Below are 27,004 nucleotides of genomic sequence, written 5' to 3' on the forward strand. Positions count from 1 at the left end.
GTGTTCATAATTAATTTCACCTGTTGCTGTTTGCCAGCAAGGCACTTTTTCTCTGTTTTTTTCCTCTGAAGCCGGTATGACTCAGTCTGCTGATGGGCTAGGAGGCACTGATGTGGAAACACAGTAATGGAGATAGTGCATTAACACATCAAAGAGAAGGGGCGAAAACGCATGTGTGTGCAACCTCAGTCATAGTGGGTCCATGGGCTTAAAGAGCTGTGAGTGGTCTGTGTTAACTAAGAATTCAGCCCTTTGGATTTTGGACAATTAGGTATTAAAATAATAGCTATGATTTGAGAAGTCATGTTATTGAAAGACAAAGCGAAACGATTTCAAAGGCTTAAATAGAGTTTTAATTTTTACAATTAAATGTTAGCCTTTGTTTTAACATCTAAACACTATGCTTTAATTTTTAGCTCCTTCTTTGCCTTCAGAATTTAGAATTGGAATGCATGTTGCTGTGTTGGTATTTCAAGATTCTGATTTCAGTCAGACCTTTCAGAGTTCCAGAACTATTAGAGCAGCCATAAAGTACATTTATGAGTCTTCAAGTCAAAAAGTCGTAAAACACTAATTTTTAAAACACCAAGAGAGATTTTTTTTTTTTAAAGTTTAATGAGATCCAAGGAATCGAAGTATGAAATGTACAGCAAACCTTTAATGGACTCAAGTCTCTGAAGTTCCTTAAACCACTGGTTGTTATCTAGAGAGATTTTTAAATATACACACACACCCTCACCCCAGCCTCACGCCAGGTGAGGCTCGTGAGCCTGTATCTTTTATAAACCTGCTGGGTGATCCTGGGGTAGAAGACCAGCACAAATCTGGGGATTGCATTAGGGATTCCTGCTGCTCAGGTGCACTAGTGAAAAACACAGAGGGAAGAGGCAGGAAAGCCCAAGCTCGGAGAGCCCGTGCTTTGTACCTGATAGACGCTGACGGAAGAAAAGACTGGACTAGAGCTGGGGACGCTGGATAGAATTAGAAGGAACTGATGTTTAAACAGACCTGACACCGTGACTCAGGCTTTGGCGATCTTTTGTCTCACTTTCTACCTCCGAGCATCCTCTCAGATATCAGTATCTTCCTGATACTCTGAGATATTCCAAGTTCCCCTCCATTCCTAGAACTGCCTTCTTAATTCAGAATGTCTTCTATCCACGTCCCAGTCTGCACCTCTCACAGCTGGGTGCTGTCCTTACGTCTAAGGGAGCTCTCAATGATGTGTGTATTGGGTTGGGGCTCGGATTAACCGGGCCAGTCCTCCATCAGTGGAGTGTGTGCCCAGGTTTACTCATCCAGGCCACTTGTCTTCCTTTCTAACCTCATGGGCCCACTAACATCTCTTCCCCCACATACCACATGTTCACACCGGACAAACTGGGAATATCACATCTAGAATCAGCATTACAGTCCACCCGTCACTGGAAAAAAGTCAGCAACACAGCCCAGCCAATCCCAGCTGCTCGGAGTTGTTAAAGGTAGGAGTGCTGAGATCACATTTGTCTCAGGTCGTACCATTGGCCTCAGCACCAACCTGCAAGGCTTTCAGGTTGAAACCAGGAAGTGTCAAGTTGTTCTCAGTCTGAAATCTCATAACCTCAGCAGGGTTTGGGGCCGAAGGCAACAAGAAGAGTTTGTAAGCGATGAAGAGGCGGTGATCCGGGTCTTGGTCTATCCCAGTCTGTGGTTGGGGAGGTGTCATGGGTGACCGAGTGAAGATCATAGGTGGGGGGCTGCATTGTCCGACTGCCCAGAGGGCCTCTTAGCTGGTAGCGTTAAGCCTGTGGCAGCAACTCCCTGAGGCTCTTCTAATCTTGACCTTCATTCTTATTTTGAACTCCATTTCCATCACGTAGATTAAAAAGCAAAACCAAACCACAAGGTTTCGTCCCTTGCTTTAAAAGTTAACTCTTACTGGATTGCCTTTGATTGTTAAATACCTACCGGTACGAACTTGCCGGGTCCTGCCGCTCCAGCTTCTCGGGCCAGAGCACCTGGCGTGGACGTAAAGAACTATAGTTCTGCTCAGCTATCAGGCCTTTCTTACAACATTTTTTACCCTAATTTTGAACGGTGTTTTGCTGAAATAAATTAAGTAACTTTGTGGCCCAAGGCCACCTTTAGCTCAGAAAATCTGTAAGAATTTTAGGAGGATTTTTTTCATAAGTTGGAAATAACCATATTGATATATTTCCTGGCACTGCGGCCCTGGACAAGTGCATTCCTCGTTAGAGGGTCTGACAGAATGTTGCTGTGGTAAAATGTATGAGATACGGATCTCAGGACCCAAATTCCATTTTATTTTTTTAGCCGACAGCCTGGTCCATTAAGGTACAAGAAGTCTGAATGCATGTGAGACCTGTGCCCTCTCAGTTGTCCCCTCCTAAAGCAGCACTGGGGTCAGCTCGTTGCTACCTGCTACCTGGCTCCTCGGTAGCTGCCACGCCCATTTGCTGCCTGCGTCCCAAGCGTCCAGACCTCCAAGGAGACCCACCCCCGTGTCAGTTCGCTCTCCCTTAACGGCTTGTACCCAGGAAGGGAGTGTCCTGGTGCAAAGGTGGGAACTCCTATCGCAGAGAAGGAATAGCCTTCTTTGTAAATCATTCGAGGTCTTAATGGCATTATGATCTCAAGATAAACTTTCTTAAAGATCTTTAATATAATGCAGTTAGAAAGGGGCACTTTTTTCTTTCTAAGGGGGACATCAGAGGCAACTAGTTTCTCTTTCACAAGGTTCAACAGATCTCATTTTTACCAGACAAGGGAACTGTGCCAGTTACGTCTTGTTAGAGGCCAGTCAGCAGCCACGAGTGCCAGCACCCACCCACCAAAGTGCCAGGCTCACCTCTTGCAGGGAAAGGACAGGTTTGGGGCCCGGTGTTGGGCCTGTGGCTTTCCTAACGCCCTGCCCTTGAAGGAAGTGCTGATGTCAAAACCTCTGAATGTAGCATCTTCAAAAGGGAGTTTTTTAGTTCATTTTCGTAGGATTGCCAGTAAACAGTTCGTAAGAACAGAACAATGGGTTTAACAAACCAAAATCAACTTTGAGGTGAAGAGAACATCCTTAGTTAGCAATTACCAAAATTCAAGGAGCCAGATAGTTTTTGCACTTTCTTCACTCTCCGACAAGGAAGTGTCTCGCTTCAGAAGCCTAGAGCTCTATTTGTTCTCCTGTGCTTTGAGAGAGAAGGTGAAGATCAGTCAGCTGCTTTAGGAACAACTAAAACGGGTTACCTGCACTGAAGCGAAAAGGAAGTACTGAATCTTGAAATTGCACGACAGGTGCCATTTTAGAGTGAGTGCCAGGAGCAGAGCTGGGAGCAGGTTGGAGCCCTTTGAGGAGTCTGCAGGAAATAGTTAACAGAAAGGGAAACGAGGTTTCTGATGTTACAGGGTTTCAGGAAATTCAGCGTGGAATATGCAGGATTCCTCCGTGCTTGGCGGAAACAGCTTCACTGAGATGCAGGGGTGAAAATACAGCTCTCTGGAGAAAGGTGGAGACAACCAGAGTGCTTTAGGCGCAGAGAGGCCCAGTGGGCAGCGCCACGTTATATAGGCCCATGGCAGAGACACGCGTGGGAGAAGCTATGCTCTGAAGAGTCATCTGCAAATATACACTCACTAAAGACGGTTCTGGAGGATTTGCTAAGAAAGTCATTACTCCCTCCCCTCTATTGAAAGGGACTTTTTCATAGAGACGTTGAATGTTATTACATTCCTCTTTGTCCATGCTTAAAGGAAGAAAGAAAAAAAAACTTAAACGTATCAATTACCAAAGGGCTTGGGGAGTTATTAATTTATAGCTGGGAAGTGACTGATAATTGTTGTTCTAGCTAATTTGTTGCTGTCGTCATACCCACTTCAGCTCTCCTTAAGGGAACAGGCTGCCTCGAAAAGAGGTGATGTTCACACAGGGAGGATCTTAGAAAACAGACCAAGAAGTACTGTAAAGGGCGTTCCTGCCTAAGGAGAAAGGCTGACGGAAAGGACCCGCCCTCCGCTTCCCAGACTTGGGTCTCCAGCCGCCTCCGCGACGTGGCCTCCTGGCCGCTCAGACCCCACGTGTCCAGAGCGCAGCTCACGTCTCTTGCTGGTCTTTCCGCGCAGCAGCGGCCCCTTACCTGCCCCTTGTGCAGCCGGGCAGCCAGGGGACGTCGGGCCACCTTTTCTTACCCCACCATGTCTGACTCATCACCGAGTGCTGCCGGTCTACCTCTGAGGGAGCGCTCAGCTCCCCGTCACTCCCACCCCGGTTCCGCGCACCACCTTCTCTCATCTGGACTCGCGTGACAGCCACACACCTGTTGCCCTGCGTTCGTCCTTCCTGCCTCTGCTGTGTCCTCCCCGCCGCCCCCCAGCCAGAGGACCATGCCTTTGAAATGCACATCCTTTTCTGCCATTTCTCCTGCTTAAACCCCTAGTCTCTGCCAGCTCCTCTTAGGGGACAGGCGAAACCCCAGGGAACCGTCAGCCTCATGTGACCTGGCCCCCGCCCTCTCCCTCTCATCTCTTGAAATCTCTCCTCTCCTCTTCTCTCCTCCTCACCTGATTGAGTCCCTTTCCATCCCTCAGATCTCACCTGAGGAGGGGGTTCAGAGGGGCCAGCATCCCTTCCTCAGGGAACGTGCTCTGACCTCCTCATTATAAGCACCCCCAGTGCGTGCACCTCTCCTTTATCCGCACGGCGTGGTTGCAGTTGGACACTCCCTGCTCTGGTTACTTGACTCGTGTTTGCTTTTGTCTGGGCCTGCCGGTGGGCTCCTTCCTCCCCTTCCCCTCCCACACCCATCAGGCACACATGTCTGTAACTGTCAGCTACACAGAAGGTATTTCTGACTAATTTTGTTGTTATAGCACGCCTTCCTGAGTGAAAGGGGTGCAACAGTTTTTTAAAAAGTAGTGTGTGGGCTGTGCATCTTTCTAGGAATCTACAGATTTTTAAGTCATTGGCACTTGGATTTGTTCTTTGTCTTTGGTTTAAGGATATAAGTGTCACTTTACCTTCACAGGGTTGATTTCTAGCCAAAGCAACTGGCTTGTTGAGATTATAACATTATTTCCCCACTAGAACGGCAGTTGCATTTGCTGTCACAGGTGTACTGATGGATTAGCCACACCGAAAATGGGCTGCAGTTCGGACAGCTTTCACTTCTGTTTTGATTGTGTTGTTTTGGGGGCAAAGCTAGTGATTTTCATTCTTCAGATATTAGATTTTAAATAATCTTGACTGAATGTCCCTCTTGGTACTGCTTTGGAAGAGCTGCTGTGTAACTCAGGTTGAAAGTCTGTTTCACCAATGATCTGGACACGTACGTGCAAATTATTTGTTTATAAACCCGATTATTTGTGTTTATTAAAATAGAGCATCCTCTGTAATGTTGTGTATACGATTGGAGCTCTCCGAGGTTGAACTGCTGGAATCGGGCTTTTCAAAGTTTCAAGCTCCTGGTTCTGATAACTACTGGGCTGAAGTGGGAAAGTACCCCAAGTTTTAGTGTTAGTCTCATTTATTTTGTCAGTAAGCAGTCTTTTCTGGCTTCATAACTTAAACTACATCCATAGTGACAGTCCGTATAGAGAAAGATACATATGTTTGGCAGTCATGCCGTTGTCCAATAAAGCATGCACTGCTTTATCTTCCTTTTGAGCATAATTCAATAATGATATTTTCAGTGCTAGGATTCTTCAGAGTGCAGCTTCTCTCCGTGTGTCTTTGCCACTAGACTTTATATAAAGTGGCTTCACTCACCTGGTGTCTATTTCCAGAGCGTTTCTTCTGTCTGTCCCTACCCTCCTCCAAAGAGCTGTGTCAGAAATCCATTCGTTTTCAAAATAAACATTTCACACTTTCCAGTCTATCCCTATTGAGAAAAAGTAGTGGTGATTGCTAAAACAATATGGCCTAAATATTCTTTTAAAGCACGAAAATCATATACAGACTTTATTTTACTTTAAATTTTATCGTAGGTGACTTAAAAACACGATATTTAGAAATGTGTGGTTACTCTGTATTGGATTTCATACTGACATTTTTACCTGCTAAATTCAGACTGTGGTGGGAAGCTGTATTCTCCTTTCTGTTTTCACGGTGAACCATTGGAAATGGTCACTTTAAAATTGGTATTTGCTTCTGGGTTTTTTTTCCCCCAAAGCCAGCCCTTTATTGGCAGATTAATGTGTAATGTTTGAGAAATCTCCAAAGTGAATAAAAGGACGAACTATGAGAAACCACTTGTTTGTGTGTAGACCGAGGAGTGCTAGAGGGAAGGGCGCCTGCCAGCTCCACTTCTGAATCATTCTCGTTGGAATAACCTGCTTTTTGTCATGGAATGACAGATCTTAAACACTTAGGTCTAGTCCCAACTGAAGACCAATTCAAGTGCCTCTGGTTCCTCTGCAAGTCCGCACGTTTACATAGCAACCGCCTACGTCACACCTCGGCACTCCTGAGCCGGGGGAGTCCTGCCGGGCTGTGCCCGGGCCCCCTGGCCCCCGGCCAGCGCAGGGCCGCGTGGTAGTAAGCGCCTTGTGATCTGTGGCACCGCCCAACACGGTCGGTTCCACGGGGCACAGTTCAGTAGCTGCCTCAGCAGCATGACAGCAACAAACCGTTATTTTCCAATGTTTGTCCCCCCTCCCCCCAGACATTATTGGGCATTCATTGCCACAGCCATTGCGGGTTAGGAATCCGTGCCATCAGGAGAGCGGTCATTCGTAACAAAAACCATCCGAGCCCATAGACCCGCTAGAAACAACATCCCAGCAGTTCACAGACCCAAAGATTGAGGTAGGGCACTTTGCTCTTCCAGGTACAACTTACGTTGTACGTCTTGGTAGGGTTTTACGTTGCAAATATTTCCCTCATGTCAGTTTGTATTTTTGCCTGTTTTTGTTTTGTCGCTCTTGTTTCCTTTTGAAAGCAGGAAACTAGTGACTTGTTTCTTTGCTCTCCTAATTCCATTTGGAGCATTCCAAATGTTGCTGTGGTCAGAAAGAGAGCTGGTCGTCGGCGAGCGCTGCCTCTGGAAAGGGACCAGCATCCTCTCAGGCGGCTGTGGTCCTGGTAATGGTAGAGTCGCCCCAACCGAATCGGCTTTGTGTTGTGAGCCCTGGAAGTGCTCTTCTGTCAGCGACACCGCAGTGAGCTGGAGCGCTCGGCCTAGTCAGAGAGGCAACCATCTGATGTGTCCTTCCAAAAAAACAAATCGTCTCGATTTCCAAAATTCAACAGAGGGCATTGAAAGCTCTTTTTTAGTATCAAGCCCATTTTGCTTGTTCAAAATTACCAATAGTCTTGGCAGTCATTTCCAAAGCAGTAATGAATAGGATTTCTTCTGTGATGATGACAGACTGGCTCTCTCCCCCATTTAGACAGGTGGCCAAGTGCTATGCTCGTGGCCGCACATGCCCTGCTCTCCTGGGAAGGCCCGTTTCCCTCTCAGCTCCTTCCTTGCTTGGATACTACCCAAGAGGCCCGTAGTACCCAGGATAAACTCCCTCCTCAAGGCCGGTGTCCAGGGGGCTGGTCTGTCCACTTCCACTACCTCTCACTGTGTGAGCCCTCCAGGAAGCCCAGAGGAAAGCACCGCTGTGATTTGTCACTTTCTACACCAAAAGAGGAGTATGGTAGACAAAAGGAAGGTGTCTCATCGAGAGTTAGCGTTGTTACAGGGCCCTTAGAGAGGAAGTATACAGCATACTGGGCTGAAAGCAGGCTTGGGGACTTCTCTTTCTGCCACTTACTGTGTGTCTTCAGGCAAGTTATTTAGTCTCTCTGATCCTTATTTTCTTTCTCTGTGAACATAATGCCACCTCCCTTCCTCCAGGAACTTAAAAAATTAAATGTGTAAAGTACCTAGAAATCATGCCACGCATATTTGTAAGTACTTGATAAGTTATTGATGTTTTTATCATTATCAGTTCCTCCATGTTCAGATGTAAAAACTGAGGCTAAGAGAGCCAAAGTGACTTTCCCCCTGGATCCCAGTGACAGTGGAAGGTGTCACTAGTGACAGAGTCAAGAGCCCTGGCTTTCCAACCAGACTCTTGAAACCATAGGCATAGTTTAATTGAGGACCGTTGTAACCAGCAACTGACATCCACCACATGGACCTTTAAATCTTTAACTTTTTGTTATTTTAAGTATATTTTTTAAAACCTCTGTTATGTGCACTTTCACCGTCTTACAGTGATTGAGGATGAACTGTGCAGACTTGGGGGAGAAATAGTAGATTAGAGTTGGGCCTTTGAGGTTACTTAATGGAACCATCTGCCTGATGGATTTTATACTCGGATTCTCTTTTTCCGCCTTAGTTATAAACAAGTGTGCTTAAGGAACTGTTCGTTTCATACACACGTTAGTTTCACCACGTGTGAAACTGAATTTGGTGGAAGTTTGAAAAGGGGGCCATCTTTCAAAATGCCTATTCACAATGATAATGTTCTCCATCAATTCATTCATTTAACAAAGACTTTTCAGTAGCTGTGATGTGCTCATTTGTACTTCTCAGGAGGCATATACACCTATAAGAGCCAAAACATGAACATAAATTATTTTAATATATAAAGGAAAATGCAGAAGCTATAAAGCTATAAAAAGCTATATAGGCACAGAGTCTGGAGAAGGCAGAGCTTCCAGGTCGGAGAATAAGGGCGGCCTTCTTAGAGGAGGCTGCCCCTAAAACTGGATCTTGAAGGACAGGTCAAAGCAATCACTGACTTGGAAGTAGTCTCCACAAAGCACAGCCTGTTCCTAAGTTAAGGATGCTCTTCATGTGATTTATCAGCTAAGGAAATTAAGAGGACAGTCCCAACAGGTGCTACTTGATCTCCTTTGAAACAGTGACACGAATGCTAAATCGTCTTTTTGAATGAAACTCCTCAGAAGAGAACCTAAGATAGTGAAGTCAGTGCCAACAGTCTACATTGCTGATGTTTAAGACCCTAACCATATAGGGGTATGTTCATAGCTGCTGGGCAGCGTGTTATAAGTATTTGATGACGAGGGGTTAATCGGAAGCCATTGGGTGATCTTGGGCTCACCCTAATGAACTGCCGTCTAGTCCCACCAGCATTAGTTATTCGAAGCAGGGGTAGGTGAGCTGCGGTTCAGGGCAGAAGTAAGACTCCCCCCCTCCTAGAGCTTCACTCACAACAGTAGCCTCTCAGACTTCTGGAACATTCTTTCCAAACCATCATAAGTGTTAGTTTGTACAGAACTTCTCTGAATGGTTGGTAAAATATGTAAAAGAAAGAAAAGACCACTCAGATCTTTGGTACTTTGAATTTTCAGATAGACCATGTTGGAACTTCTTCTACCAAGCAGAAAGTTAAATCCACTGAAAATAGCTACACAAAAAGAATAGTATTTTTTTAATGACTTATGTTAATTTCTCAAAGGATCTCTTAAAATTTTTTTTTTTGTACTATTATGCATTAAGAGCCACCGAATGACAGTTTAATGGAGGTGGAGGGGTTGTAATTACAATTAGTTTGGAACAGATAAACAACGTGTCTGGGGATTTTTACCTCTCCTATCAGCTCTACTCCTAAGAGTAAACGTTAGTCGCCAAAAGTTTGATAAGTTTTTAAATGTATACTATTTACATAAGAAAAGCTTGACGACAACAGTGGAGTCTTTTCAGGATTTTGCCACATTGCCATCATCTTTGTTTTTGCATTGTAATTTTCCTGGGACAATTAAACCTCTTCTCCCCACCTTTCCCTGTCTCATTCCAGCCGTTAGAGACATGACATTATGTGACAGTTGTCTCCTTCAGATCAAAGAATACCCTTTTCCTCTTTGCAAGAGTGAAGAGAAGTTTGTCTTTCCCAGAGCAGAGCGTAGGCACAAAACTAACAAAACTAAGTCACCAGAAAAATGAGTCTGCACGGCAGTGGGGGAGGGGTGCCTGGGAGCCAACTGGGACACGTACAGCCAGTCTAAAAGCTCCCCTTCCCTTCTGTCACAGGAGACGTCCTGCAAAAGAAGTGGAAGTCTGATGTTTACTGTGTAATTTTAATATAGGGAAATTGATGTGTTTTTAACAGTACCTAATCGCAGAATGCTGAAGGGAGCTTTGGAAATGCTTTCTCCAGGATTCATTATATCAGAAAAGTTAGGTCAAAGAAAAAAGTTTTTAAACAACATTTTCACACTGCCCATTCGTTTTTTTGTTTCTCGACTTTTGGCTTTCGATGCAGGGATATTAAGTAGTGTTAACAAAGAGTCAGATCTTTTTAAATGTTAGAAATTAATTTTGCTTGCTTTTGTAATTCCTGTTCCTATTTCACGTTCCCCCTTTCCTGCTTATACTCCTCTATATAAATTATAACCTGGAACACCAGACATGATTATCTGTGGAACTTACATTGTTTGGAATTTTTACATAGTATATTAAATAATTACTTAGCAGTAGAGTTCAGCCTCTTGGTCCAGGAAATAAATTACTTTAAGGGAGCAACCCCTTGCATAAATGACTGCCATTATGAGAAATGACTGCTGGGGTAAACTGCTGCTGCCGTGCGTGGTCCGGATACGTATGCGTGTGCTTTCTCTTCGTATAGGCAAGGCGGCTTTCCCGGCGTGAATCAGAGCGGACTCATGGCTTCCAGCTCTCCCTACAGCCAGCCCATGAGCAACAGCTCTGGGCTGATGAACACCCAGGCGCCCCCCTACAGCATGACGCCCAATATGGTGAACAGCTCCACAGGTAACCTTGGCAGCTCTGTGCTTCTGAGGGCTGTCCTCCCCCTTCCCTCTTCTCCTCTTAGGCTGGTACCAGTGACAGTATAAAAGCAACTCAAGCAGTCGGATCATTGGGTGAAAAGGGGGAAAATACTACTTCTCTGCTGCTCGGATACTTGCTCCATCTATTAAGACTTGAGGATTACATTACACTTTATGTAAATTGTTTTTATTCATTCTGTGTTTGTGTAATATGTGGACATATTTCAAGTGTCATTGGAGATTGCTTGCAAAGTATATACACTAAGCTCTTTTTGTCTTTGGGCATTATTAGGAGTCTTGGAAGATTCCGTGACAAAGTCTATCTCCATTTGATAGTGGTCGAGATAAATATTTAAAATTCATGTTTCAGAGGAAATGATTGAAGGGCAGGACAAGGGGGTGTTTGAAACAGTTTTCTTTTCATTTAGGAAAACTCACCTTTAAATTTACACATGAAAATAGTTGTTTACTGTCGCTGTTGAGAAATTATACATTTTTAAATGAATTGTTTTAAATTTTTCATGATGTTTAACTTTTTCAGCACACTTTATGATCTCAACAATTGCATTCTTACCAAATCCCATCTGATCAGTGGAGTAAGAGTGTGCTGTCGGTTTGTGGAAATAACAAAAATGTCTAAGACTCTGCAAATGCTCCACGTTCTTAGGCCCCCAAGGTCCCGAACCACCCTTTACAAGCCCCCTATCTAGTGATGCTGAGCACTGCTCTTCACATGAGAAAACGATGCCGTATCTCACCTGACCTGTTAACTTTTTCTGGCACCGACGTTTTGGGTAGGATTCCCTCCTTTAGTTACTACAGAGCTTTGCATAGCCAGCTGTGCGTCCAGCAGTGCTTTATGATGTGTTAGAAAAACACTGTGGAGTCAGAGGCTGGGCTCCCTCTTATTACCTTTTTTCATTTCCTCTGCCTTTCGCCGCCTTTCTGACCTCTGCATCTTTGAAAGACGCCCCAGGAGCTGTTGTTTCTTTGTCAGGAACGACAGTCAGCTAGAGGCTGGGCTTGCATCCCATCTGAGCTTCTAGGGTTGTTGGTTTCTAGGGTCTAATTTAATAGTGCCATTTCCTGATTACTTCTCTTTAAAAGTTTATGGAAGAGGAAAAAATAGATAGTACTGGTGAAAATGAAGCTTTTTAAATAAATAAATCCAACAGCCCTTCCTGATGTTAAGCAGGCGTTCATCCCAGCAGGTGCATGTTTTTGTTTTTGTTGTTTTAAATTTATTTATTTTGTTTATTTTTGGCTGCATTGGGTCTTTGTTGCTGCGGGCAGGCTTCTCCAGCTGCTGCGAGCAGGGGCCACTCCCACCTGCGGCGCGCGGGCTTCTCACTGCAGCGTCCCCCCCATCCCAACCCTGTTGCGGAGCATGGGCTCCAGGCACGCGGGCCTCAGCAGTTGTGGCACATGGGCCCAGCAGTTGTGGCTCACGGGCTCAGCAGTTGTAGCTCGCGGGCTCTAGAATGCAGGCTCAGCAGCTGGGGCGCACAGGCTTAGTTGCTCTGCAGCACGTGGGATCCTCCCAGACCAGGGCTCGAACCCGCGTCCCCGGCATTGGCAGATTGACTCCCAACCATTGCGCCACCAGGGAAGCCCCGAGGTGCATGTTTTTACATTTGAAATGAAAGATAAAAAGCTTGCATTACTAGCTAGAAGCTACCCCTTCCCTTCCCAGCACTGTCCGAGGTAATGGTGTATTGGGGTTATGACATGATGTGTTTTGTCTGACTTGCTGAAATAAAATTACTTCAGAGCATTGAAACTACACAATAAATTTTCACCCACTATTAGCAATACTCAGTTTTCCCTTTTTTCCTTTGGACCCCAGAACCACAAACAATAGCCAACAACAAATAGATGCCCTGCCTAAGAAGATGTATGTATTCCCGAGGAATAACCAGTTTAATGGAGATGCACAGAGAGCGTTTCTTTTTATTATCATTATTCAGATAACTCAGCTGTTTGTTACTTCATACAGAGGAAATGTTCAGGGGAAGGCCGTCTATCCTCACCGTCTTTTGTATGGGCTACTAGTAGTATATATATTTTTTTAATTGCATTGTGCATTTTGAAGTATTGAATTTTTAATAATTTACCAAATTTTCCTCTGCCCATTTATGTGATTTGATTCCAGTTTTATTAAGTCAAACGCTACCTGATAGAAAGTAATCATCCAGCATCTCCAAGGAATATTGATGATTTAGCATTTACTGTGTCTCTCTCTGGATAGATACATGTGAATCTGCTATAACTGTGTTACAATCTCTGAGGGAAACAGGAATGACAAAGGAACCCAGACTGTTACAGTGTGACTCCTGATAGGAGTTTTGGTCTGAAGGCATACACTTGACTTTTCTAGAGATGGGCCAGAAATGGCTTGGATCATCACCACCTCAGATTACTCGGTTTGGGCTCATGGAGATAAATTCCCAGTGACAACAGCAAAGCGTTTTCTCCAACAAAGGACACTTTTGGAGAAAGTGCAGATAATACAAATGATGGCCAGTGGGGTTTTATGAACCTCAGTTAGCAGCTTTGTGCAGCCGGCATTCCAGCATCCCCTTTGCTGAGTTCAGACGGTTGTGCTGTAGGCAGTGTGCAGGGCCAAAAACGGTCCTCCTGTGTAGTGACAAATTGTTACAAGCCTCAGTGAGCAAGTAATTATTTAAATGGAGTCAGTGTGACTGTGAAGGTGGCACCTCTTTCTTCACTTCAGATGTGGGGAGAAGTGGGATGGTGAGCAGTGGGGATTGTTTCCCTCTAAAGAAGCTTTTTAAAAATATGTAGTTAGACTAAAAGACTAGAATTATGTATTACTACGGGAAAAATTATAAATTATGTATAACCTTGTTAAATATACCCTTATATAATACTTGTGTTGTTACATTGTACTTAGTTATGTTTCATTTTATAATATCCATTAGTCGTATAATTATCTGCATGTAAACTGTCGCCTTCAAGAAGAAATCTAAATGCTAGAAAACATATCTACTGTCTGTGATTCTAAGTTTGCCTCACCAGAAGTCACTGTACAAAGTATAGGGCATTTCCATCTGAATAACTTACAAGTGGTAAATGAGCAGCCACATGGCACTGTGGCCATGCACTGTCCCCTTGGAGGTATGTCAGCATAGGGAAATTTCGGGGGATTCTTTCAAGGCCTTGCTGATCCAGCCAGAGACAAGTGTTTCTCCTGAGCTTTTCTCATACCCTTTGTATGTGTTAAGAGTATTCTTTATATATTTGCCACATATAAAAATAGTCATGACTATCTACAAATGTATACACGTAGGTAGACCCTTTGTGTTTTCAAAAACAAGGAATAAGATATTTTACGGAGTATGGTATGTTATTTACCATGAACAGAAAAGATCTGTTTGTGTGTTTCTGGTCCTGTTTTACCATCTTCTGGGAATGATTTTGCAGCCTGGCAGGGAGACTAAGGAAAGGAAGCTGGGAGAGTAGGAATGGATGTTTAAGGCCCGTTTTACTTGCACCATATGTTCTTTATGTTCTTTTTGAATATATTAAATCCAGGTGGAATAACTGCCTTAGGACCTTGACCTGCACTTACTCCAAGAAGTCATTCTAGCTCTTAAATTCCAATGGTAAAGCCAGAGGCTACTAGTCGAAATGTATTTGCAGTACTCACACAGCACTTTCTGCAGTCAGAAAGTTCTCTCCTGCCCCTTTTTATGTCTGAACTTTACATGCTGGATTACTGATGTCAAGAGGAGGAAGAACAGTGACTTGATTTAACAAATTTAACAAATCCTTATAATATTGGTGGTCTTTCTCTTCTGGGAAAGAAGAAAAAAATAGTGCCCCTGGAGTAACAGTGCCCTGGAAAGCATATGGCTCTCTGCAGTATTCATTGAGAATTCTGGTAAGAAGTCAAAAATAAGCATTTTAACAAAATGAATAGTAAAAGCCACAGTAAGGAAAGACCTTATGATCCATCTAGTAAAATAAAACTTACATCGTAAGTAAAGCTATTACCCTATATTCTATACTTATTTATCTCTCAAAATAATATAGCATTGTAATTTTAAAATTTTATTTGTTTGTTTATGTTTGGCTGCGTTGGGTCTTCGTTGCTGCGCGCGGGCTTTCTCTAGTTGCAGCGAGCAGGGGCTACTCTTCATTGCGGTGCGCGGGCTTCTCATTGCGGTGGCTTCTCTTGTCGTGGAGCACGGGCTCTAGGCGCGCGGGCTTCAGTAGTTGTGGTGCACGGGCTCATAGTTGTCGTGCACGGGCTCTAGAGCGCAGGCTCAGTAGCTGTGGCACACGGGCTTAGTCGCTCCGCAGCATGTGGGATCTTCCCGGACCAGGGCTCCAACCCGTGTCCCCTGCTTTGGCAGGCGGATTCTTAACCACTGCGCCACCAGGGAAGTCCCAGCAATGTAATTTTCGAAATATGTTTGCATCCCCCGAATGCCCATTTTAAAATATATGATAGGAAATGAAGAAGTTTGGGGAATTTCAAACCAATATACATGCTTATATTCATCTAAGTGTGATTTTTAAATCACTGTAAATTGTCATTAATTATCATAATACAATATCGGCCTAGTTCTTTATGCTAAAAAACCCGCCTTTTATGTACATTAACACATTTCATGCATGAAGAAGGAATTAGAAAGAAATTACTATTTTTCAAAAGTAATATTCAGGCATAATCTATTATAAATGCTACCAAACTATCTGTTACAACCTTAGGAGGAGCAGGGCTTAAGCCGTGTGCCCATGGCTTTGCCAGTTTCTCTGAAATTGTGTGGCTGTCGTCCCTTTGAACCCACTCTGGGAATACCTAGCAAGGACATGTGGGCTTTCATAAAGAAGCCCCTCTTTCCACACTCATCCTGCTTTCTTTCCCCATCTCTTCTTCTACAAAGGGGGTTTCTTAATGTATAGATTTATTGGTTCCTATCTCGCTAGACGCAAGGGGTAAAACTGCACGAAAGCAATCCGCTACTTTGCACGAGGCTGTCTTCTTGGTGTAATATCTCTCAGCTGCTTTTTTGAGGTTTCACACGTTCACAAAAATAACAGCATTTTTAGCTGATCCCAATAGATTTTTCTCTGCAGCTGCATCACTTGAAAAAGCTTTTTGTTCCAGTTCTTAAAGTCTAAGTATTGAAAGTAATTTGGAAAAAAAAAAAGGAAAAGAAAAACATCCCAATTATGATTTGTGTGTGTGGTGATGACTTCAAGGGCTGACGGAGCTGCAAATGGGCTTTGAAAAACAAGCCAACGTGCCCATGGAAAATACAGGCATTTCAGAGCGCATCATTGAGTGTGCTGATGTAAACTCACAGGCACGTGCCTGGGTAGGCTTTTTTGGCAGGACCTCTGGTCTCAACCTGCAATGATGCTAACGATATTAGCAAATTAGCACCACAAAGCTTGCCAGCCAATTCGCCAGAGCCCTGCTCACTCTCTCACTGCTGTAATTAAAACTAATTATTTTCTAAAACATAGTAATACATGAATATGTGCAATAATCATTTTGTAGTGGGCAATCTGTGGAGCCTTTTTTTAAAGCTTTTTTTTTCCCCCCACATCGTGCTGCATGTGCACTGCCGTGGTTAGGCCCGCGCATTGATTTGCAGAATGTAAAATGGGTCCTGTTCATAAAGCCTCAAGGTTTATTTTATTTTGAAATGGGAATGTTTTCGGTTTTTCACTCATTTCCAAGGCTCGTGATTCTCTCCCCTCTCCCTTTTCTCCTTCCACCTCTCCTCACTCTGCCTCCTCACACAGCTGTGTGGTGTGACACTCACAGCCCAGTGCTGTGCAGATGGTTTGCACGGTGGGGTTCTGTAGAAATTCAGCTGTTATTCCCCGGATATCTGCACTGATTCCCTACTGTAGCCTTGTTCTTCCTTTAAAAGGAAATCTAAATCCATATTTTTGACTTGAAAATATCTAGTAGTGTTGGCAATAAATGCGTGTAAATCCGTTGTTCTTTGGTGAACCTTTCATTCTAAAGCCTAAATGAACTTGATTGAATTTCTGAGATTAGTCGCTCCGCAGCATGTGGGATCTTCCCGGACCAGGGCTCCAACCCGTGTCCCCTGCTTTGGCAGGCGGATTCTTAACCACTGCGCCACCAGGGAAGTCCCAGCAATGTAATTTTCGAAATATGTTTGCATCCCCCGAATGCCCATTTTAAAATATATGATAGGAAATGAAGAAGTTTGGGGAATTTCAAACCAATATACATGCTTATATTCATCTAAGTGTGATTTTTAAATCACTGTAAATTGTCATTAATTATCATAATACAATATCGGCCTAGTTCTTTATGCTAAAAAACCCGCCTTTTATGTACATTAACACATTTCATGCATGAAGAAGGAATTAGAAAGAAATTACTATTTTTCAAAAGTAATATTCAGGCATAATCTATTATAAATGCTACCAAACTATCTGTTACAACCTTAGGAGGAGCAGGGCTTAAGCCGTGTGCCCATGGCTTTGCCAGTTTCTCTGAAATTGTGTGGCTGTCGTCCCTTTGAACCCACTCTGGGAATACCTAGCAAGGACATGTGGGCTTTCATAAAGAAGCCCCTCTTTCCACACTCATCCTGCTTTCTTTCCCCATCTCTTCTTCTACAAAGGGGGTTTCTTAATGTATAGATTTATTGGTTCCTATCTCGCTAGACGCAAGGGGTAAAACTGCACGAAAGCAATCCGCTACTTTGCACGAGGCTGTCTTCTTGGTGTAATATCTCTCAGCTGCTTTTTTGAGGTTTCACACGTTCACAAAAATAACAGCATTTTTAGCTGATCCCAATAGATTTTTCTCTGCAGCTGCATCACTTGAAAAAGCTTTTTGTTCCAGTTCTTAAAGTCTAAGTATTGAAAGTAATTTGGAAAAAAAAAAAGGAAAAGAAAAACATCCCAATTATGATTTGTGTGTGTGGTGATGACTTCAAGGGCTGACGGAGCTGCAAATGGGCTTTGAAAAACAAGCCAACGTGCCCATGGAAAATACAGGCATTTCAGAGCGCATCATTGAGTGTGCTGATGTAAACTCACAGGCACGTGCCTGGGTAGGCTTTTTTGGCAGGACCTCTGGTCTCAACCTGCAATGATGCTAACGATATTAGCAAATTAGCACCACAAAGCTTGCCAGCCAATTCGCCAGAGCCCTGCTCACTCTCTCACTGCTGTAATTAAAACTAATTATTTTCTAAAACATAGTAATACATGAATATGTGCAATAATCATTTTGTAGTGGGCAATCTGTGGAGCCTTTTTTTAAAGCTTTTTTTTTCCCCCCACATCGTGCTGCATGTGCACTGCCGTGGTTAGGCCCGCGCATTGATTTGCAGAATGTAAAATGGGTCCTGTTCATAAAGCCTCAAGGTTTATTTTATTTTGAAATGGGAATGTTTTCGGTTTTTCACTCATTTCCAAGGCTCGTGATTCTCTCCCCTCTCCCTTTTCTCCTTCCACCTCTCCTCACTCTGCCTCCTCACACAGCTGTGTGGTGTGACACTCACAGCCCAGTGCTGTGCAGATGGTTTGCACGGTGGGGTTCTGTAGAAATTCAGCTGTTATTCCCCGGATATCTGCACTGATTCCCTACTGTAGCCTTGTTCTTCCTTTAAAAGGAAATCTAAATCCATATTTTTGACTTGAAAATATCTAGTAGTGTTGGCAATAAATGCGTGTAAATCCGTTGTTCTTTGGTGAACCTTTCATTCTAAAGCCTAAATGAACTTGATTGAATTTCTGAGCCAGGAGCTAAGGAAATGAGTTTTGCCTGGGATCGTAGGGTTGACTTGAGCTGGTGTGGGTGTCTAACCTGGGCATTTGAGCTGAGGCTGAGGACTGATCCATGTGTGCACTGCACCAGAATGAAAGGAAACCAGCCCCATTGCAAAATAATTAGAAATCCTCTCCTTCAAAAATTACTTTTGATTATTATTTTTGAAGTCATCTGTTACAACCACCTTCCGTTATTGTAGCCTATGCCATATGTAATAGATGCGATTTTCAAATGAAACAATATAAAGTGGTAAATGATTTTAGACTATGGATTATGTGAATTTAGGAAGTTAAGAAAGCAATAAATCCTCTGGTCCACCAGTGAAAATAGACATATCCAGCATTTGAATCCCCCATGAGCAATTTAGACATTGGGCATATTTCTACTTGCACCTACTCTATTAAAGCTGTAATAATTTTGAAAAAATAATATTGATAAACGTTGACTTTCAGTGGCTTAGGTCTTGAGTAAATGATTGCTTCTTTTCCCCCTAAGATAAAAAAGGATTGCCAGAATGTCATGCTACTTAGATTTCAGAAATGAGTATTCTCTGAGTTACAGTTTCTTTTTCCTTTTTTCTTTCCTTCCTTGGAGGGAAATTCGGGTGCCCCATCACTCAGTAGCTTGTGTTAGCGGCAGCACAGCCTGACACATCATGTATAATCCCAAACTCTTTTCTCCTGTTTTCGATTAGCATCTATGGGTCTTGCAGATATGATGTCTCCTGGTGAATCCAAACTGCCCCTGCCTCTCAAAGCAGATGGTAAAGAAGAAGGCACTGCACAGCCGGAGAGCAAGTCGAAGGTATTCCTCTCTCCTCTGCACGCGGTGTGGGGTCTGCTCGCTGCAGCTGCCGTGTGGCTCTCTCCTCACTTTTTTTCATTTGGTCTCTTCTCTTCCGCATGCCTCCATCTTGTGCGAAACGTTTGCAGTCTTCTTTCCCCGCCCCCCTCATGGTGTGGATCTGAAAGTTACTAGTTCTTATGGCATTTAACTCGTGGCTGGGGGAGAGGGGTGGAGGGACAGGACCCACCCAGAGAAATGCTTCGGGGGTGGGGAGAAGGAAGGGATCTTGCCTGGTTGGTACTTGAAGCCATTTTCTCTGCCTTCAGTTTGTAGCTTCCTGTTTTGGCCGCCTTAGCAACAACAACATACTTAATATTTTGCTTTCCTACCTTATTTGATAAATAAGGTGAACAGCTTTTTTTTTTTTTTTTCCTTTCTTTCTTTCATAAGGGGTAACCCATGCTTAGCATTCCATGTAAGCTTGAAGTAAGCATGGTGGCTCAGTGGTCTTATCCAGCATCCAGCAAACTTACCAAGTTATACTAATTAAGAATGTTGTTTTAATACTTTTATATGTGTGTGGTTTTGTGTGTTTGTTTGTACATGTCTTTATATATATATATATATATATCTATTATATATAAAAATTAGTCTGTTAAACTGGATGTGCTTTTTGTTATTTTAAATAAAGTTTGCCCTACCTTTGTCTTTTTTTTTTTTTTTTTTATTCCTCTACCACAGGATAGCTACAGCTCTCAGGGTATTTCTCAGCCCCCAACCCCCGGCAACCTGCCAGTCCCTTCCCCAATGTCCCCCAGCTCTGCTAGCATCTCCTCATTTCATGGAGATGAAAGTGATAGCATTAGCAGCCCAGGCTGGCCAAAGACTCCATCAAGCCCTGTAAGTGGCTCTGGTTTTTTGTTTTTTTTTGTTTTTTTGGGGTTTTTTGATAATTAATTCTATTTTAATGCTTGCTTATTTATTTGTTTTATAAGACTTTTTCTTCATAATTTATCCATGAAAGGGTTTTCTTTATAGTAGTAACAAAATGAGTAAAGTTTATATGCATCATACATAAGTTGATTGCTGGTAATGAAACCACTGATATAAAGAAGCGTCTCTATACGAAGCATGTGATTGTGTTACTGGGTCCAAACTCCTTCACGCAATGACTTTGTTTAAATGTCTAATCCATTGTGCGCTTATAGAAGATCTTTAAAATGAGTTAACTGTCCATTTACATGGGAACTAATAGCAGCCATGGAGTATATGATAAGTTTGGCCTTTGGCCTAAATCTTTCATCGGCTATTGTGTCTGAAACATCTTATTTCAAAACTGCCTATCTTGAAAATATAAATATTACACTCTGGGCACAGTTTAGCATATCATCAGCCAGGCCTTGTTTCAATCTGCTTATCAGAAATTAACAGAAAAGTTGTAGAAATGTTAGTGCATGTGAATATTTGGAATGCTACTCTTAGATTAATGTGTGCCTACATTAGAATCAGTTGAGATAGAAAAATTATATCCTGCACAAGCCTGCTCATAATCTTGATATTAAGTGTTGATTTCATACGATATTTTAAAAAACAAAAATGGAAATGTGCATATAAGGGAATTTTTTTAGCCTTAATATTCTTCTGTCTGTAGAGCTAGGCCTTTATTTTCCTACTAAAGAAATTAATTCTGTGCCATTAAAAAAGAAGAAGAATGGCACTGTCGTAACCTTTATTTTACATTCGTATAAGGAATCAAAAGATCTTTAAAAAAAAAAAAATCTTAACATGCAATTACTTGCCAAGCAGGCTTAATTAATGCGCTAATTTTTGCAAGACAATGTATTGAAGAGCACAGCTCAGGAAAAGCAAGTTGGAGGGAAGAAGACCCTGACTGCAGAATCTGGCAATCTAGTCAAAACCCCAAAAGGAGGCTGCTATTAATTATCCATTCGCTGGTTTAAGCAGATAGAGCTGAAGGTTTGAAGACTTGGTAGTTCCAGTAAATGTTTGTAAAATTCATGTGGAGCTCTAGTATAACCAGCATTTTCCTTTTCAGAGGAAGAGAGGGCAATATTCGCTGTTACCTCCTTTGTAGACATATGTTTCGCTTTTTCAACCACCGAGATGAAATGAAAAATGCTTCTAATATGGATTAAGCAGAACTAATGGAAGAGAGAGTGCAGCTCCTTAATTCTGATATCTTTGTGTTATTTGCTTTGAGTCTCAGAAGGCAGCCAACACTGGGGGGTGGGGGGGGGGCGGTCCCATGATCTACTCTGGTGTTTTGTTTTAATCACAGAAAAAGTGTTTTTGAATCAGTGATAACTATCAAGTTAACAGGTAGAACCCCAGCTATAACTTTTCAAAAACATTTGTTTATTGGCTCAGAGGGGAAGATTTCAGAGGTTGAAAATATCTTTAAAACCTTAAGATAATAATTAAGAATAATAACTTATTAAAGACTACTAATAGACCGTATTATAGGTTTAAAATTTCCATCTTGCTGATTTCTGAATTATAAAGAATGATTGAGATATTTATTTTAAGTTACTAGTCACATTATCTCTATCCAATAAGTCCTGTAGGAAACTATTATCAAAACTCTCCTTTCTACTTAAATATGAGAAAAAAGAAAACTGAATTGTTGATTTCATTAATATTTCTACATACATTATCTCTCCCTGTACCATAGCCATTTTTTGGTTTAAGAATTTACAAGCAAACTTCTGGCTCCAGTCTTAGAACAAGGGAACAGCAGAAGATGTGGTTTGAGGTAGTGGGAGGTGTTAGAGATTGCTCTGTGTTGAAAAAACAGCACCACCCTCTAATGAGATGTTCATTCAAGAAAGGAAACTAAAGGAGCTTGTTATGCAGGACCTAAACTTATCTCTGCTATCAAATCACTGCAGATATATATTGAAGAGTATTTAACTTCTCTTTCTGAGATACAACTTTAATTTGTACTTAAAATTGCTCCTAACAGTGTTTCTAATAAAGCCTATCTCATGGCAGGCCTGAAATGGACTAAATAACAGAGATGTTCTATGCTTTGACAGTGTGCCATGGACCAGCGCTGTTTTGTTACAAAACATTCTAAAATAAAAATAAACATTTGCACATACACATGCATATACACATATTACCAGGCATATGGTAAAGACTGCTGAAATGTAAATCTGCTTCGAAGACTTGAGGAAAAGTGTACTTATAGACTTAATTAAGTTATATGCGAGGAAAACATTTGTGGCACCACAGTAATGTCTTGCTGTAACGTTTCAGCTATCTCCATTTCTTTTTCTTGCCTCCACGACTGTTTCATGCAGTAGGATACAATTTTTACAACACCAGAGCAGTATGAGGTGGTGCTAGTGGCCCGAAAAAGTTAACCAGCGTTCTTCGGGGCTAGTTTTCTTGCCCATTGTTCAATGGGTAGAGTGTGAATGACGTTTATTCAAAGGTCACATCATAATTAATGTCTCTGAACAAAAAAAAGTATGTTTTGAGCCTGATCAGGGATAAAGTGTATAGTCTTTATTTCCTAGGGCTTTTGTTTCTCTTAATGTCCTTTTTCTCTGTTTGGGTACCCAAATACTAACTTTGGGAATGGGCCAGCGTGCAGCCCAGGAGGCTGGGAATGGAGACGGTACTTGCCCACCAGTCCCTTCTCAGCTCTCAGTCTTATTAGATTGTGTGTCCACATTCACTTAGCACTTCACTCACCGAAAACCTGTTTATAGAATATTTTAATCGGCTGTTAATTCTTACTTGGATGGTGCTAGACTTTTCAGACCTTGCCTGTCCATCTGAGTATTCACTCAGAGCAAATCATGTACTGAGTACCTTCAGTGTGCTGTCACTGTTGGTGATTCAAGATCAACCCAGTTCCTGCCTTGTGGGACTTAAAGTCCAGTCAGGAGAGTGGAGGGCAGACAGCTAATCCCACGCGAAACATAGGCCTCTGTGCACTGTGAGGCCAGGTGCCACCAAGGACAATAAAGCTTGCGATGGTGATTCAGACCAGGGAGCCGGCATCGGGGGAGGCCTCTTCTAGGACCTAACATAAAACTGAGGCTTGACCATTCTCTTTGCACACAGATGCATTTTTTTTACATTATGGCACCATAAAATGCATTTTTGAAGATCTAAAAACTATGAAAAGTAAAACAATTCTATTAAAAACTGTTATCTTCATTAAGGTTTTCTAATTTTATGAGAACAAATTGAGATATGTAGAAGTTAATTAAACTTAAGTTCACTTAACAAAGAAAGGTAAGAAAAGTTAAAATGTGGATAGTCAAACTAAGTAAATCATTACTTTAGGCCGGTTTCAGGTGACGAGAATCCCCTTCTTTCATAGATAGGAACAAACACTTCACAGTCTCACTGCTTGGGCCACGATTAACTTTCTCCTGGAGCCCTTCCACGGTTTGGGTTTAGAGAGGACCTGGCCGGGAACAGCAGCTGGATCTTTTTACTCGGGATGTTGGCGGAGCACCTAGAGTGACTGTAAACTGAAACGACTGATTTTATATCTCTTCTTTTTAAATGGAATCTCAGGCTTTTCCTCTCAGTTCTTCACAGATGAAATGCAAGGGGGAGGTTCATGGTGGTGGTTTTAATTGATTTTAGGTGATAATGGTTTTTTCCTCTGGTTCTTCTTTCAAATTTTTATTTTTTTTAAAAAAGGTTGGGTCCATTGTTTTCAGTGTACCTCCCGATAAAGACAAAGTTTCAAAACTATGATTTGGAAACCTCTGTTCATAACTACCTCATTAATGATGACGAAGTTTCTGAAACGTTCCCAGTATGAGAACGCAGTGTAAAATGTGTTAGAACAGTTTCTTTTCCGAGTCAGATATTCCTTGGGTGTGAGAATATGGTAAATAAATTTTAAAAGCTTATTTGGTTATGGAGTATGTTCCATGATCTGGTATGTACATGAGTTTATAGACATATATAGGAACATGTATACATACTTTAAGTTCTTATCTAAAGTAACTTTCTTTAGCTTCAGCGTCAAATTCTAAAAGATCACATTATTTGTTTTATCCTACCACTCTACTTTCTTTATTTACATCAACTGTATTACCCAGTTTTATATATTTTACGTAAAGATTTTATGCTTCAATAATTCTAAAGCTGAAGGCTTAAAATTTTAGCCAGAACAGCTTGAGAAAATTACATGTTAATTGGAGGGACCTCTGCCACTCACCAGCGTGATTAGTTTCATTCTCAAGCATCCTTTCTCAGGCCCTACCACCACCACTGCCCCCATTTCAGCAGTATGTTTAAAATTATCTTGAGCTAAATATAGTGGGAAAGAGTTAAGAAAAACTCCATCTAAAATAAGAGCTATACACTGCAAATGACAACCTAGTAAATAAACATGACTAAATGAAGTATATTATTATTCCAAGGAAATCTTTGTCAAGACTTTACAAGTGGTTTTGCACGATGATCCCGGAGTTGCAGATATTACAAGTGCACAAATAGCGTTACAAACACAGAGACATAAAAGAAAGGAAAAAGACACAGTTGGGCTCTTTATGAAACAGCAACTTTTGACATTTTAGAATCAAATACATAGTTAGAAAAATAAAAGACCAAGAATCAGAGCATCAGTATAAACCAAGTGGGCACATGAAAGTAGACGTGTGTATTTATCCATAGATATGCTGGGAGTATGAAATAGCACATGTCTTTGTGATTAACACGTGGCTGCTTAAGAAATGTATTAAACTATCTAAACAGCCCCTTGACCTTGGCAGAGAAGCTCAAGGAATCTTTAGTCGGGAAAGCAGGTGGTTACGAGCGAACGCCAGAGCTTCAGCTGGTCACTAGTCTACAAAGAGCCCACACACCACTGGGTCCTGTGACGTGTGACCTACCTTATATTTTTCAGCAAGTACCACGTGTTTGCTCTTCCTCCATATGATTTAGTTTTAATGAAGACACACGTCGGCCATCCACATTTTGACAAGGAAATGTAGGAGTCCATGTAGTTTTCTAGGGCTCTGTAACATTACGTGTGAAATGTTAAATTCACTGTGATCGTTCAATGAGCTAGCACCCTTTTGTTTTTAAACATGACGCGAGGCGTCATCGGAATCTTGCCTTCTGGGATTCAACGCTTATATCGATAAAGTAAAAGAAAGTTTTTGTTCCTTTTTGTTTTTCAAGTATATAAAAGGGGGAGTTTGGGCCCTTTATTTAAAGTCAAAGTAAATTCTTAATTAAGACAATGTATACTTTGTGCCTGAACTAGTAGCCTTCATTCCTAATTGTTGTGTGATAGCAGTAGTTTTAAAATTTCTTCTCTTCTTGTATTTGGTAGCTCATTACTTTTTTCTCACCTTCTTCCCTTTCCCTCTGCCCACCCATGCCCCATCTCCAAATGCTCCTTCTGGACTCTAGAAGTCCAGCTCATCCACCACCACTGGCGAAAAGATCACAAAGGTGTATGAATTGGGGAATGAGCCAGAGAGAAAGCTGTGGGTAGACCGATACCTCACCTTCATGGAGGAGAGAGGCTCCCCGGTCTCAAGTCTGCCTGCGGTGGGCAAGAAGCCCTTGGACCTGTTCCGACTCTATGTCTGCGTTAAAGAGATTGGAGGTTTGGCACAGGTGAGAATGAATGAATGAATGAGGAGATGCTACAGATAAGCTCTTACAGCAGCTTTCTTTGAATATACAGACTCGAATTTTTTTCTCGCAAAGAAAAAGCCAAGCCCCTGGGAAGGTCACCTTTACTGGGATCCGTGTTCGTGTGCTGCAGGGGGAGAGTGCCGGGGCCAGGGACCTGGATCCGCTGCACACTTGCAGAGTGACCTCAGTCATTTATATGGATCTCAGTCCTCATCTGTAAGATGAGACATTTGGGCTAGATTTTGCTTTCGGGTCCCTGACAACTCCAGAATTCTACTGAATCTGTCAGAATTTCATAGTAAATAAAAATGTTTTGCAAATGACTAAGTTGTCTAGGTTAGATATAAATCAAAAATTCACTGTTTCCCTCTATCCAGAGCAATTTAGCAAGAAAACTAAGTCGTCCTTCTAAGACCACGTCCACTATCACTGGGCGACAAGAAGAGCGGTGCTGCCCCTTTCTCACAGGGCTGGGACTGGCATGGGCAGAAGTGGCGCCCGGAGCGCGGAACTCCAGGAGGCACTCGTTTTGGGGTTCTGCAGATGCCTCCCCTGCAATTCCCCTTTCAGTTTTGTACCCTAGAGGCCACACTTTCCTCACCAGTCTCAGCCCAGTTTTTAGCATTGGGTCTGGTTTGTGTATCCATGTCCTGAAGTAGAATGGGGGCAAGTGTCCTAAGGGGTGAGTGCCCACTGCGTCCTGGGCACTGTGCTTTTTCTTGTCACTTTTTTTCTCAATACCCGTGAAATGCAAGGTCATCAGCCCTGAAGAAGAGATGTAACAAGATGAAGTACAGTTGTCCCTTGGGATCCATGGGGGATTGGTTCCAGGACCCCGACGAATACCAAAATCCTCAGAGCTCGAGTCCCTTATTTATATAACCTACACACAACCTCCCGTATACTTTAAATCATCTCTAGATTACTTACAATATCCAATAAAATGTAATGCTGCCTAAATATTTGCTGGTACAAATGCAAGTTTTGATTTTTGGAACTTTCTGGAATTTTTTTTTTTTTTTTGATACTTTGAATCTGAAGTT

The 27,004-nt window shown here is 42.3% G+C and overlaps 1 protein-coding gene across 4 annotated transcripts in view; it reads left to right on the forward strand.

Annotated features, from left to right (window-relative positions):
* The window catches only part of ARID1B (AT-rich interaction domain 1B), a 364,765-nt gene that overhangs the window by 310,168 nt on the left and 27,593 nt on the right, over positions 1-27,004 (forward strand). Inside the window, exons 8-11 of one of the 4 annotated variants that reach the window (XM_024747856.1) lie at positions 10,570-10,715; positions 19,243-19,334; positions 20,058-20,216; positions 25,731-25,940. In XM_024747856.1, the coding sequence (XP_024603624.1) occupies positions 10,570-10,715; positions 19,243-19,334; positions 20,058-20,216; positions 25,731-25,940 (607 nt within the window). Of the gene's footprint in view, positions 1-10,569; positions 10,716-19,224; positions 19,335-20,057; positions 20,217-25,730; positions 25,941-27,004 lie in introns of all 4 variants that reach the window. The other 3 variants (XM_024747859.1, XM_024747857.1, XM_024747858.1) reach the window with 3 other exon arrangements.

The sequence above is a fragment of the Neophocaena asiaeorientalis genome, unplaced genomic scaffold (genome assembly GCF_003031525.2).
Source record: "Neophocaena asiaeorientalis asiaeorientalis breed wild unplaced genomic scaffold, Neophocaena_asiaeorientalis_V1.1 scaffold123, whole genome shotgun sequence".
Classification (NCBI taxonomy): Eukaryota; Metazoa; Chordata; class Mammalia; order Artiodactyla; family Phocoenidae; genus Neophocaena; species Neophocaena asiaeorientalis.